Source organism: Pelobates fuscus, chromosome 1 (assembly GCF_036172605.1).
Source record: "Pelobates fuscus isolate aPelFus1 chromosome 1, aPelFus1.pri, whole genome shotgun sequence".
Taxonomy (NCBI): domain Eukaryota; kingdom Metazoa; phylum Chordata; class Amphibia; order Anura; family Pelobatidae; genus Pelobates; species Pelobates fuscus.
In genome coordinates, this window is record NC_086317.1 from 259,393,225 (window position 1) to 259,409,067 (window position 15,843).

Sequence of the window (15,843 nt, forward strand, 5' to 3'; positions counted from 1 at the left end):
GTGGTGGCTGGTGAGGTTTAAAGATGTTTTGGCACTCCTCCCACCACTTGTAAAACTCTACACACCTAACCCAATAATATGCCATACTATGTTTAAACCCTGCTGCATCTCCATTCATCAATAAAGGGAAGAATTGAAACTGTAGATATCCTCTTATCACTAGTCCTTACAATATCAATAAATTAGCTCCTTTTTTTTTTATTGCACCTATGGACAGTCTCCACTGATTATTAATAAACACAATCGCCTTAACCAATAACACTGTCAATAAGTGATAAACCAAATTGGAAGGTCACAGCAGTGTGACACAGAACTGATTGTAACACTGGTGAAAAAAACAAACTGATCCTAGTCTGAACATGGAATTTGAATGGGCAAAGCAGGATTTAATAAAATGTATTGTATACTTGTCAGATTAACATTCTTTATTGCAAACAATGTAGCAAAAATAGTGGCTAGTCGTGTCACAGAGATCTATTGTAGTCTGACACTTTGGTCATGAGGTACTTTGACTGCTTTCTTGTAGTCTGGATATCTAAGAATTATCTTGGCTTACATATTTATATGTTAGTGTGATTTTATTTATTTGTTTGATACAAAATGTGCCCTTTGTCTGTACAATTTTATATATAGATTTTATGAATCAATATGTTTTGTGTTTTTAAATTGTTTTGTGACCAGTACTTACTTGCACACCTCCCAGCATTTTAAATAGACAAAGAGGAACTTTAATTTTAGATGTTGAGTGAGGGTGTAGCCAGAGAGAGACATTTTACGTAACTTACCAATAACAATGTATGCAACTAAATGTAACTTAGAACAAGAACGATCAATCCTATTTACACAAACTGATTTCTAATCACAATAATTGTAGTATAAATACATTTATTGTAGTTAAAGACACATTACTGTGAGTATTATTACTGTGAAGGTCTCTTATACACTCAGACACACCAACAATAATATGAAGCTCCTAGAAAAGGGGGACATTAGAACAGACAAAAGGGACAGAGAAATTCTGCCCCAAATAGGGACACTTGGGAGGTATGTACTTGCAAATGTCATTAAGACGTTTTAGGGACACTCTTAATGGGACACTGTAGTCACCAGAACAACTACAGCTTATTGTATTTGTTCTGGTGAGTGAAAGTCAGACTTTTTGCTGTTAACGCTGTGTTTTCAGAGAAAAGGCATTGTTTACATTACATCTTAGGGATGGCTGCTAGAGGTGCTTCCTGGGGCAGTGCTGCACGCTATGCAGCACTGCCTTTCAGTGTTGCCACCCTCTGTATGGAGACACTAAACATTCCTCATAAGATGCATTGATTCAATTCATTTGTACGAGAAGATGCTGATTGGCCAGGGCTGTGGCTTGTTTGGCTTGTGCTGGTTCTGCCCCTGATCTGACTCTTTGGCAGTCTCAGCCAATCCTATGGGAAAGCATTGTGATTGGCTCAGATAAATACTTCTAATGATGTCAGCCAAGGAGGCAGATCAGGGGCAGAGCCAGCAGCAGCAGACTGGAATAAAGGTAAGCTTTTGCTGTATAATTACAGGGTTAGATGGTAGTTTTAACACTATGGCGTCAGGAATACATGTTTGTGTTCCTGACCCTATAATGTTCCTTTAAACATAATAACAAGTAATGCTCATTGCATAGATCATGGTGCAAGAAAGTATTTTGTGTCCTTATAACTGCAGTGATTTGCAAAATTAAGAATGACACCCTTTATTAAGCCTGCTATATATCCTATGTACGAGATTCATTGTTTCCGATTGTGTGGCCCAATTGAAGAGAGCAGATAAGGCATGAGGTAACGTTTATTTTGCAGTAGAAAAAAATACCTTGGTTTTTGAGTTTCCTTGGATAGAAATTGTAAAGACAAGAATGAAACCAGGGAATTGCATGTCTTAGCTGTTGTTGGTGTTCTATGAATGGTTTGTGTAGGTTGCAAAGCTCCTTTTATGGAAATTGTGGAAAATACACATTTTCTATTACACTGTTATATTTTTTTTTTTATTTGAATTGTTTCAATATGGTTGGCAAACCCATACTCTGTTGATCCAAAGTTTTGCTGTTCGTGTCTGAATATTTAGGGGTATTTTTATATAGCTCTGCGAGGATCGATCTTCTGTGGATCCAAAATTCTGCACTATTCTGGCAATTTTTTTATTTCTTTATCTTATGCAGTTTGAGTTTTTTACCTACCTCATCCACTCTCAAAATGTATATCCATTAATCATATCTGAAAAGAATTTCATTTTCAAAAGAGCTATTGCAAAATCGACTGGAAAACAAAAATGTGTCCAAATGTTAGAGAGTTAGAAAGGGGAGCTGAAGGGAGCTGCTGGGAAAGTAAGTAAGAGTGTGCTGGGCCCCCTCTGCACAGTCCATGCCACCAGACCACCAGGGAATGCCATATCCCCTCTCCCTGGCCAGGTAAGAAGCATCGAGGGGGGACTAAAACATAATTTTACAAAATTAAGTATTTTAAAAAAAGAAAAAAGTTATCAAAATAAAAATGCCCCCCCCCCCCCCCAATTTTACACACTTAACATGCTTACACAAACACTCACTGCACAAACACACGCACTGCATTCATTATATACACACTACACAAACACACACTACACAAACACACACTGCATTCATTATATACACACTACACACACTACACACTACACAAACACACACTGCATTCACTACACACACTACACAAACACACACTGCATTCACTATACACACACTACACAAACACACACTCTGCATTCATTATATACACACTACACAAACACACACTGCATTCACTATGCACACACTACACATATACACACTACACAAACACACACACACCGCATTCACTAATCACATACTCTCACTGCATCCACTACACACACATATATTCTGGGAAACATGTATAGTGTGTGCATTTACCTTAATAAAAAAATAAAAGAAAGATTTGTAAATAAATAAAAAAAAGTGTTCAGTTAACAGTAGGTTTCTGTAGAAATATATATATTTTGAAAAATGGTAAATGTACAGAATATCGGTAAGTTACCGGCTATCTGCCTGAAAGTTCACAGATCTGCCCTAACAAAAAATCAATATTGGTTGATCCCTATTATTTACTCAAGTGAGAATTCAAAATAAATTTCAAAGTTTAGATCAAAAGAGCCAAACTAAAAATGGCAATAACTTTGAGATTCTTTTTTTTTTCTTTGGGGTGTGTTTTGGCCTCACATGAAATTCACTTTGAATCCCCAGCATATTCATGCCACTTTCTAGTTCAGCATGGTATCTTGATCTGGAGTGTTGCACTACCACATACAAAACTTGTGTGCAAGATAAGTTAGTTTTTATTTTATTTTTTATATACATTTTTTTTTTGTGTTTCAGTTTGTCATCATGCATATTTTGATTTATATGCCATTTTTTTATTATCCATTTTACTTAGCTTTTTATTTGTTTTTTTTGTTTTTTGTTTTTTTCCTTTCTTGCCTTTTTCTTTTTGCATGTGGATTTCATATACATCTTTTAGGCATGACGGGTATTCTGATGTCTGCGGCTGGCCTCCCTGTACGTCTTACCTCTGCACCTCCACATTCCAACCCACCCGTGACCAGTAAATCTGATAAAAAATCAGTTAAGAGATTGAGGAAAATGCCAAAGAAAGGTAGTTTCTGTGAACTCTGTCGTCTTACTGTTGTATTTTTAAATTGCATTTATTTATGTTCAATTTGTGTCATTATTTTTCTAATTCATTTTTTTTTTTTTTTTTTTTTTTTATAAAACTGGGTATGGATCCTGTGCTATTTAGAAATTTTGCAGTTGCAAGAAACTGGTAAAGTTGGCATCATTAAGTGTAAGGTGTTAAAAACGATAGAATTATTGGCTGGAGGGATGCCCAGTGTATTTTAGGGCAGCAGTATTTACCATTGGTCTGTTCCATTATTATGAATTTTGTTTAGTTTTAAAGTTGTATGGCATAGTTAATGTTTTTTAATATTTAAAGGACTGAACAAAAGTGCCTAGTGCTAGGGATTTCCAGCTACAAACAATAAGACTGGGAATCCCCTAGTCCTTTACATATATTTGTTTACATATGATGCCAAAGGATTGGGCACCCTATGGTTCATTAAATTACTTATTGAGTTAAGCGTAACATATATATACTTGGCCGCACAGTTATCTTATACAAGTCATGCTTTTGCATTCGATTGTTTTTACACTGGCGACAAGAACAGCCTTTTTTTTGTTGTTGTTGCTGCGATGATTACTTGCAGTTTTTCTCAACTGGAATTGGGAAAATAGCATTTTTTTTTCCTATCTAGTGTTTGATTAACTAAAATTACCATTATTCTTCATTGACCTTGGTTAAATGACATTTTGGGAGTTGTTCTGCAACAGCTGGAGGGCAACCACTCCCCAAAATACATGCTGTTGACATGTCAGTCTATGAGATTGGTAATAGATCTGCAAAATTAAAGGGACTCTATAGTCAACATATAAAAGCAAGAAAGACAGATCCCCCAGCCTTCCTTCTTGCTTTTATATGAACTTTCATTTATTTAAAATAATTTTCGGAGCGTTTTTATATTAAAAACTTGCCTCTGTTCCAGCGCCAAGCTCCCAGCCATGCCGCGCCCCCTTTTTCGTCAAAATGACGAAATTGCGGGGCCCAATAGGACGCTTCTCAGAGAGAAGCGTCATCGCGATGTGGTGCGCATGCGCGGCTTCGCGCTGCACCAATCGCGTTCTTCATAGAGCGGCATTGACAGTCGCCCCATGAAGAAACTCAGCGCTTAATGCTCAGCTCGCTTTCTATACCCGCCCCCCTCCTACTCCAAACTTTGCATGCAAACACTAATATAATAGAGATTTCTCTATATATAGTGTTTGAATACAAACACACATATTGTTAAACATACACACACACTTTAAATAAATATTATTAAACACATACACACTCTATTTCTACTTCTTTCTATTTATCTATATCTATCTATTTCTATCTATCCATATTTATCTATTTCTATCTATTCCTTTCATCCATATACATCCCCAAATCCATCCACTCCCATCATCCATATCATCCATTCACTCCCATCATCCACATCCATCCCCAAATCCATCCACTCCCATCATCCATTCACTCCCATCATCCATATCATACAATAAGGGGGGGACCTACTGTCCCCCCCCGGCCCCCACCCCTGAGCAGTGGGTGGGGGCCTTCAAATTAACAATAAGGAGGGGGCCCTAAAACGAACTCCCCCCCCCCCCCCCCCCAGCCCCCACCCCTGAGCGGTGGGTGGGGGCCCTAAATACAAAGGGGGGAGGGGGGGGACCCTGTTATTTTTAGGGCCCCCACCATTGTGGCCAGAAAGAGTCCCTGTGGGTTCGGTCGTCAGCTGAAGCCACTCCCACAGCAGTGCTGACAGCCTCAGCACACAAAGCGCGTTCACAGTGCTTTGTGTGCTGATAGCCCGTCTGAAGTATTCACCCATGCGTGAATACGTCAGACGTGAATGAGGCCTTTTTAGGGCCTCTGAACTCTGAAGTCCCTCTGATGGCCGTCTGATTGACTGCAACAAGGTGTTCCAAGCTTCCAATGTAAACACTGCATTTTCTCAGAAAATACAGTGCTTACAAGAAAAAGGCTGCAGGGAGCTGTAGCACTCACCTGAACAACCTCATTAAGCTGAAGTTGTTCAGGTGACTATAGTGTCCCTTTTTAATTAAAAAAAAAAAAAAAAAAAAAAATGTTGGTTCTGTGATTTCACAGTTCACCCATTGTATAGATTTGAGCTGCTACAAAGGATAATTGATGTTTTGCATGTCAAACCACATGGTAAATTTCCCATGTAGCTTAAATGTGTTACTTTGTATTCAGCAGAGCCTATGTTACACTTTTAAAGCGGCACTGTCATGGCCGCATCTGTTTTTTTTTTTTTTTTTAAAACCCCCTCCCTACTCCACTACATCTAATTTCCCCTCCCCCCTAGTAACTCTTATATGCCTGTAGACCCCCCCCCATTACCTTTTTTTCTCTCGATTCCTAAGCCCCCCATATCTTCCCTCATTGTATGTGAGTCAATATGACCCCCATATTAGCATAAGGGAGATTGAAATCATTTTTTTTTTTTTTTTTTTTTTACAACAGTAAGCAGGCTGCTCACTGTTTACTAGACATGCCCCTACTCGCAATATAGCGAGTAGGGGCAGATTAATTACTAATACAAAGTAATTTTTACTTCGTATAAGTAAAGTTGGCTGAAAGACCAAGCTTGGTAGATAGCTCCCTGATACCGTGGGAATTAGGGAGCTATCTATTAAACGGCTGCAGCACGGATCGGAATTTCATTCATTAGAATTAAATTTCGAACCGACCTAAAAGTACCGATTTGTCGTCCTAACATGAATGAACAAACTGTTCTCATTCTGTTAGGATGAAATTCGTTGGTTTTGCTGGCGTTCTGTCTAAATGACAGGAAGTTCGGGAATAGTGAAAGGAGGCATTGCGAGATCATGGAGGAGAGGTGAGAATTGTGGGAAAATATCTCTGACCACAGGAAAGCACACGTTGCTCCTCTGCTGGTCATAGCTGGTCAGGTGTAAGAAATATACATAAGACAAAATAGTCCCTACTTTGTCTTATGTTTTAAAGAAAACTAGAGCAGACGGGAAGAAATGAACAACCGCTCCTGAGAGAGGAAGAGAAGAGGAAGCGATTAGGGAAAGGTAAGTTCGGCATGACAGTGCAGCTTTAAATCTTATATTAAATGGGTTTCTACTGTGAATATGAGTTTATACTAGTCGATCTCGGGTGCAATTAAAATATAAGATTCTGAGTAAAAAAGATTGAGGCTGTATAGCCATCTTGTTTTCTTTTATTATTCAGTATTACATGATCTGATTGTGAGTCCAATAACCAATACAACAGAAGATTATGATACTTGTATATAGAGAATTAATTTCACATCCTGATATTACATTTCTGATGTACTATTTAGTCAGTTAAGATGAAACCCTTGAAGGAACACTCCGAGCTCCATAACCACTACAGCATGCTATATTGGTTATGGTGCCACTCCAATGTAAGTGATCAAACTATTTAATCACTTTTTACTTGGGGTTCGCTGAGCACTGGTCCCTGCCTCTCTGATAGCTGTAAGTGGTGGTGGCTTAGCTGGGAGCAATTTCCGATTCTCTGAGCCAGTGACCTGAGCCTGCATGGCAGAGTTGCTTCTAATAGGAGCTTTAATCTTTCACAAACTTAAGTGACCAGCACCAGCAGACCACCTAGGAAGGATTCACACTTTTGTCAAACTCCTGGCACCTTCATCACTACAGCACTACAGGAAAGATATATTTATCTGGAAATGGGTTATTTTAAACTTGAGCCAAACCTGAGTGATAGAGGTCCTGCAGCTATCTGTGTGTACGGTGTGTGTTACACTCATGGGCAGCAACTGCTATTTTTCATTGAGCTCCTCTCCTGGTAATTTCATACCGGGAGATTCGCCAGGAAGGCAGTATCACTTAGTCCCTGTCTCCACAGCCCCACTCCTAGCTAGAGACTATTAGAATATCTGGACTACTGAATTTTTGTTGGCAGATTAAAAAAATGGCTACTGAACTGGAGTTTTACTACCACTAATCTTAGGCAGATTGCATGTTTCGGTACTGTCCTGATATTTGTGGTCCCCAAAATGCATGATGTCAGTCACACCATGTGTTGTGAAAAAAAAGAAAAACTCACAGGCACTCCGAATTCAAGCCGCAGGCAGTTTTATTGTAACAGAATGCAAGTAGCATTCTGTTACAATAAAACTGCCTGCGGCTTGAATTCGGAGTGCCTGTGAGTTTTTCTTTTTTACCTATTGTTCTGGGATTGCTGGTCCTGCTCTGGAGCACCCGTGGCCAATGGGAACGAGTGCGGTTCCTACCATCTATTTTGCTTAATACCATGTGTTGTGGTCAAGTGAGCTGTACGGGATTGGAAAACAATCTGCTCAAAGAAAAAACATTGAGTATCTATCTATCTATCTATCTATCTATATATCATAGTCTTGTGTCTCATTTAATCCCTATTATACATACCCCCTATTACCCGAATTCAAAATACATCCTTCTCCAGCTCCCATTTCCTATACTTCTCCTACATTATCATTTTATATGCCCGTTTTACATTGTCATCACAGTTTCACCTTGGCAAACATCTTCTTTTTAAAGATGAGCCCTAGTATTCGGTGAACACTTTGTTTTTAGACCTGTCTCAGGTACTTGGTTCTGGCATGTCATGGTCCTGTCTTACCCAATGTCCAATGAGCACATTAGTTCTAGACTGCCCAAGCACAATAGAGGGAATGTGACTCTCTTTCCAGAAATAAAGAGTAATCTTAAAGGGGAATGGTCACTTCCCTGGATTTTGAATATTATGTTTACTTATCACCTATATTTGACATATTTGTGAGGGAAGGAAAATAGAAATCCTCACTGCTGTTTTTAGCTCATGAGAAATAGAGTGCCTCAGTTTTGGCTTCATGTCAACCGCTGTTCTAAGCTTTGCTATTTACACTTGTCAGTCTGCATTTAGAGAGGAGGAGAATCAGCTCAGTTTGCCCGCTTCCAATTTATTGTGTGCTCTGGCTGTAGCAGGACATAATTGGCTTCTGTTTGTGTCAATAGTAAATTTTTATTCTACATTTTGAAAGAAAATGAGCATCTCGTGAAAAAGGCCAATACGTGAGACGTGACTTCTCCCCTTTAAAGTTGGTGACTTGAATTGAGCTTTATGGTTTAGTAATCTAGAGGAATTTGTGACACTGCAATTGTCAGACCTCCTCTCTGCCCTGCACTCACCTCTCGCTCCGTCCCTCCTCCCTCTGCAGTATGCCAGGCTGTGAAGCGTCTGGGAATGCTGACCTCTGGCCTTTGTCTCATCCTTGTCAGTATCTTGCCTTGATTTTGACTTAGCCTCCTACTGCATTTTGGGCTCTGCCTACCAAACTCTTAACAGCAGCCAGGGGGGTCATACAGCATACAGGCTGGACCATACAAAAACTTTGGAGTCTGTGAGCGGAGCTTGACACACGCTAACCAGATGCCATCTTAAGCAGCTCTGGTGCAGTGAACAAGTTTTTGGTAAACAACCGGTAACTGGCCTACAGATACTGCTACTCACCCAATGGAATCTTTCTGGAGAAGATCTCACCTGCCAATTGATACCTTTTCTTTGCCAACCAGCCATCTAGTAGCAATGAAAGAGGAGGAGGCCTACGATGGCCTGAAGCCACATGCAGCACATGCCTCACTTGCAGAGTTTAACCCCTTAAGGGGACATGTCATGATTCCATTTTATTCCAGAAGTTTGGTCCTTAAGGGGTTAAGGACCATCTCCCAAGTTACCTGATGCCTGACACGTTGACCATGGTCCGGCTCTCACAAAAATATACAGCAAGTTCCAATGGGTGTTGAGATATTGGGACTTTATTGCAATGTTAACTGCGGCCTAAAGAACCTGCAAGTTGGGTGTGTCAGTGGGTGTGTCTGCCTAAGTGACTGACCCGCCTCTATTTTCCCATGCTGTGATGGTCTTGCCACTGCTGGCCCCACCTCCATTGACTGAGATCAGCAATCTTGATCCATAGGAAAATGCTGTACTGCGCCAATCAGCATCTACTCATAGAGATACATTGAAACAATTGCTCCATACAGAGTTGGACTAGGAAGCATCTTTATTGGCCGTCTGAGTGACTGGCACTAGAGGTGTTACTAGGCAGCAATGAAAATATGGCCTTTTCTCTGAAAAGCAGTGCATACATTGAAAAGCCTGCAGGGACAGGCTATAGACACCAGAACCACTACATTAAGCTGTTTGTTAAGCCCTGCATTATATCATTCCACTAGTTTTCCTGAAGTGATGCAAGCTCCGCATTAGGCTCACCTCAACGTATGCCACTCAACATGTAATCTTTCAATCTTTTTAAATTTTCTATAATGCATGACCGACATCTTAACATTTTACACTCCTTATTAGGCTATTACCCTAATTTGCTGATCATCTAAGCACTAGTTTACTCAACTGTTTCAATAATTATCACATTTTATAGTCTTGTGGTATGAGGTTTATGATTGCAGTATCACTTTTTTTTGTACTTACTTTATACTACTATAAAGGGGCATTTGTGCACGAAGCCTGTTTTTTTTTTTTTCCCAGTGTGCACCTACTAAGTATTGTTTGACTCTCTCTCTGTTGGCATAATGTATAGGATTATCTGTGACCTGCTTTCTAACCAAGTGTCTGTCATCATTTGAATTCTACTACTTGTCATAACATGCCTTAATAAAATATTGATTGACAAAAAACAAACAAAACAGTTTGGAGTCTGGATGGTTAAGGAATAAGCAGCTTTTTGGTGTTTAACTGTAGAGTGGAGGTGCACAGTTTATAGCCGACATATAGACAGGCAACAAACTAATATACATTCTACAAGTACAATCTTGCTCAGCAAAGCTGAAACCAAAAGTATATCTCTTTGCCATGAGATACAATTGGACGTGTTAGAATACAGTTTGACCATGGAATACAGTGAGTAAATATAGGATTACAGCTAATCTTGAGCTTCATAGGGATTTAAAACTAATTGGAAAGGCTGCTTTCCAAGGGAAGCATTGAGTATATGTTGTGATGACATACTTCTTCTATTTACTCAATTGACTTTAAAATGAAGCCTTGCAGGTAGGATGGGAACAAATTATGGTGATGCAGGAGCCTTATAGCAAAGCAAAACAGGCTACAAAGCTGGGCACAGTGCACACGGCATGGACTGGCCCAAAAATCTGGGCAGTAAGAAGTAATACTACCATAAGGTGAACACACAATTGTTGAAATAGTTCTGTATTGTAATGTCCTTTACTCAAAACAGCATTATCGGCAAAAAAGTGTTTGTTTTTTTGTTTGTTTTTTCCTTCTTTCTTTATTCCACTGTCTGAATAAATTTTTTTTTTTTTTTTTTTTTTTTTTGTTTCATCTTTATATTTTGTCAGCACCAGGATTGTGCATGTTTTAGTCCATGGATCTCAAACTCTGGCCCCAATAGATGGTGTGATAAGTATAGTAGTTTGGATAAAAGTTTGAGATCCCTGTTTTAGTCAATAGTTTTTTCCATAGGATAAAAATCCTTTCTGTAAGATGATTTGATGGGAATTGTAGTTGCAACAACTAATTGGCATGGCAATGAATGATGGGCATTGGGCCGATCAAGTGAAAGATTTTACAGAAGAAATAATCATAAATAAAGCCAAATGTGTGCTTAAAGTTGATTAGCTGATTTTGATAACTTAATAAACTGCTTTAACTTGATAAATGTGTTTATTATATAATGTAACCTACCAATATTCTCTGCCCGCCTTCCAGAGTGGAGGTGACTAGAGAGCCGGATGCATTGTGAAGGAGCGATTGTGCCCCTAAAGAGCATGCACCCTCAAGCAGTACATGCAGAGAGCTCTGTGATCTGGGCATGAACCTACTCATCAGTTCCATCCTACATTTTGAGATCTCCCAGCAGATTTCAAAATGTGTGACCGGTCCCTGGGACCTATCTTTCCTGGGTGACTGCACCCAAATGCGAGTCTGTCCCAGCAATTCGAGGCGGTTGGCATCTGTAGTTTGCAGTGTGTCTAAAGCAATGTTGGAATATGGGCATAAGTATAAAATTGTACTTAATAGATTATACAAAGTTAATTACCATGGTACCTAATTAGGTAAGAGTGAGTGCTGTGGCAGATACCCCACCAAAGTCAGTTAGTACATGAATAACTTCTGACCAAAAAAAAATACATTTATGTATTATGTTGTATGCAAATTAATTCTTTGCCCTTAAATATAATACCTCTAATCACAGCTCACCTCTGTTTGCCATAAGATCATCAGTACTGCCAACAGAAAGAGATTCTTATAGAGAAGCATTACAGTGATGGACTTGTGAGCAAATTGCTACACTGTGTCTGCAATGCTTCTCTCCCAGTTGTGATGCTGCCACCAGGTCACTTTATAAGTGTGATTTCTCTTGAAGAGAAGACCTATTAACCTCTGAAGCACCTCAGCAAGCTCAACAGATTGTTGTAGGGTTTACACTGACAGGAGATTTAAAACCATTTGACTTATTACCTGAGATTCATTTGGTGCTGCTTCCCGTCTTCAATACGTCTAACACAAAGCCAAAAGATATCTGTCTGAGCTAAGCCTTTCGATACAAGGCTTCACTTATTTTAGCTCATTGGCTGAGAGTGATTGGCAAACTCTGTCAGCTGACATGGCCCTGCTGTGGTTATGATGCCTGGAGTGTTCCTTTAACCCCTTAAGGACCAAACTTCTGGAATAAAATGGAATCATGACATGTCACACACGTCATGTGTCCTTAAGGGGTTAAAAGATTGTGTGAAACTAGCCTAGTAGTAAGAATTATTCAAATTAAAGCATTAAAGGAGCTTGTTAAACTGTGTAACCACTGCAGCCCATTATAGTGCTTATGGTGCAGAGATTCATTGGGTACCATTTCTGAGGTTTTTATGAAACCGTTTTCAAGCAGGTAACCAGAAAGGGGTGTCTACTAGCACTTAAAGCCTGGTACCTCTGCAGCCACTCAGGTAATGTGTACAATTTATGCTGTCACTACCCTGTCACTAGTTTATTATTATAGTTCGCAGCCGCTGGCTGCTTGCTGTATATTGCTGCATGGCAGGTGGGGGTATAAGTGAGGTTAAAGACCTCCCGTGTAATAAGATGGTGGACGTGTTGACCCTCATTGGCTTTAATTTAATTTTTCTAACCAGGTTGGTAAATAAAGGGTTATTCTAACCACCATGACTACTTCTGCTTTAACAAGTGGTGGTAGGAGTCTGTATGTGCAGTGTTTTTGCTTGGATTGCTGCACATCCAGATATATTTGCACTTTTGTGCCTGGTGCTCCGTACACCCCAAGCACACAGGACTTTAGTAGCTCGTAACTCCAGACTGCAATGTCAATTCTGTGCAAATTTCTGTAGTCTGAGTGCACTTCAGTCTGGCAATGGACATAATTATCTTCCTGCAAAGGGAAGCATTTGTCTCCCTTCATGGCAGTTGTGACGTCAAACGGGGAGTACCTAGCAGCGCTGGAAGCTTGACCCGGCGCTGGATGACAAATACGTTTTGCTTATTTTAGTATTTATCTTGTCGTTATGGAAGTAGGACCTATTTTGGTATTTCTGTGTGAGTTCCTGACAATCATTTCATTGAATAGCCTTGAAAGACTCTCCTTAGATGGCATATTAAATGACGTGGGTTCAAGCGAGCATTCTAATTTTTGTTAGTGGTTTTTATAGTGCTATATTTGTTCTAACTTCTAAATAAATCTTTACACCCACGGTAGCATCTCCAAAAGTATTTAAAAGGACTATTTGGGCATCATAATCACTTGCAGGCAGTAGTGGTTATGGTGCCAGGAGTGCCATACTGTCTTGTGATAAACAGTTTACAGACTATTTCTCTGTGTCTGATAAAGCTGCATTATCATATCCACTCATACAAGATTTAGACCGAATTAATTGGCAGAGAGTCATCAGCTGACACTTGGTCAACTAATAATGTTGGAGTATTGGTGAGAAGCACAGGCATCTGACAGAGCCAGGTAAATGTCAAACCATTCATAAATGTTTTTGAAAGATTATCAGTGAATGGCACTATGGTATTCATGGTTGCTAGAGTGTCATTTCATACAAGGTCAGACTGGGAATGAAAAGCCGCCCTGGAAAAAAATTCTATACCAGCCCTATAATGCATCGCACCAGCATAGTGTGCAGATATGGAAGCAAAAAAACTGAAAACTATCTCTGAAATGTGAAAGAAAGCACTCATAGGGCTTCAAAATAAACAAGAGTGGATTTGTTGTAAGCAGACGTGCATTTGCATATAATCAATGTTTCAGTATAACTACCTTGACATATTAAGGAAAGTTTTTTGTAATTGGATTGAAATTGTGAATGTGTGTTATTGCACAGCAGTAAAAAATGACGTTATCTTGCTTATTTTGAAGTAACAAGAGTGTGCTCTTTACTTTGGTTTACAACTGGATGATCTCAGTCAACACCAATTTAATTCCCACAGGAAAGCATTGGGAGGCTATTGCGCATGTGTGGCAAAATGCTGCGCTTCATCGCACCAATCAGCATCTCCTCATAGAGACTCAATGCATCTCTTTGGGGAGCGTTCAGTGTCTCCATGCAGAGCGTGGAGATGCTCAACATTCTCCCCTTCCCCAGCCCCTCTGTCTTTCTCCCCAGATCCCTTGGTCTTTATTTTTTTTTTACTCCCCTGCCCCTCCATGTGTCTCATTTCCCCCCCCCCTCCAGCCTTACACGTGTATCATTACGCCCGCCACCCCTCCATGCTTCTAATCCATCCCCCCAGACTTCTATTTGTATCAATCCATCCCCCCCAGCTCTCCATGTGTCTCAGTAGCTCACTCAGCCCCTCCTTGTGTCTCATTAGTTCCTTCACAGCCCTCTGTGTCACTATAGCACCCTCCCAGCCCTCCGTGTCTCATTCCACCCCCTCCAGCCTTACATGTGTCTCATTAGCCCCCTTCCCTCCATGTTTCTAAATCCATTCCCCCCCCCCAACCCTCCACGTGCCTGATCTCCCTCAGTCCCCCCGATAGGTCCCTATACCCCCTCGTGTCCCATTAGTTCCCCCCCAGCCCCAATGTGTCCAATTTGTTCCCAGCCCCCCTGTGTCCATTCGTCGTCCCCCCCATCCACCCCCTATCTCTCCCTGTACCTTGCTGTAGTGTAGCTCAGCAGGCAGAGGAGCTCCTGCTCACTGTACCCGTTCTGACAGGAAGCAGTTCTGTGCTCTGTGAGCACTTCCTGTCAGACCGGGTAGGGGAACAGAAGCTCCTCTACCCACGGTCTGCCTGCTCAGCCATGCTACATTCTGTGACCGTCAGGAGATGAGTGCATCCCCTCCTGCCGGTTACTATGTAATTGCGCTGTGTGGCCCGCGGGTCGGTGCGCACTAGGTGGCCGCGCACCGGCTCAATAGTTATGATTCTAGAGTGTATCTTTATAATGTAATTTATCAGATAAATTATGTATTGACTTTATAAATATATTAATGCACAAAGAGAATGTTTCATTTTCATGTTTAAAATATATTTTAACTTAAGATTGTTCCTTGTCCTATATAGATTCAGGGCCATCCCCTTTATAAAAAATAAAAAAATAAAAACTTACAGTGAAGCACACAAAGTAGTTCATCAAAAAGGAAATTCAGGCAGGCTTATGCAGTATATGACTGTACTAAATGCCCATTGGTTGGGGGCTTTGAAGCTTATTTATAGTAGAGTGAGCACCACCCTGGATTCTGTATGTTATGTAGATATGTATATGTTTGTGTATGAATGTGAGTTGTTTGTAGCTTACTTGTAGATGCCTGCATCTGATTGACACATAGGTGTGTAAAGTACTGCTAATTTCTGTCTGGTACCAAATGGTTAAGTATTATGCACCACATTCTTTCCAAGCCATATAGTTGCTATCTATAAATTGATTCCGTGGCTCTTAATCTGTATATACAGTTTTTCATTCTTTCAAAACCTGTTTTATCAATAAGAATATTTTTATTTTAGGAGGTCCTGTTGAGCCAGAACAAGTTGTAAAGAAATACCTTGAAAATGTAGAAAAACCATCTGATGAGGTATAGTATTATGGAAAATGTATATAGCAATTACCCGATTTGCCATAAAAAGCAGCTTTTGATTTTTATACTTACCCTTCTATTGCATACATCCCAGCAT

At 40.0% G+C, this 15,843-nt stretch overlaps 1 protein-coding gene across 2 annotated transcripts in view; it reads left to right on the forward strand.

Annotated features, from left to right (window-relative positions):
* The window catches only part of DTX2 (deltex E3 ubiquitin ligase 2), an 88,447-nt gene that overhangs the window by 54,274 nt on the left and 18,330 nt on the right, over positions 1-15,843 (forward strand). Inside the window, exons 5-6 of one of the 2 annotated variants that reach the window (XM_063444576.1) lie at positions 3,540-3,674; positions 15,676-15,743. In XM_063444576.1, coding sequence (XP_063300646.1) covers positions 3,540-3,674; positions 15,676-15,743 — 203 coding nt within the window. The remainder of the gene's footprint in view (positions 1-3,539; positions 3,675-15,675; positions 15,744-15,843) is intronic. The other variant, XM_063444577.1, reaches the window with a different exon arrangement.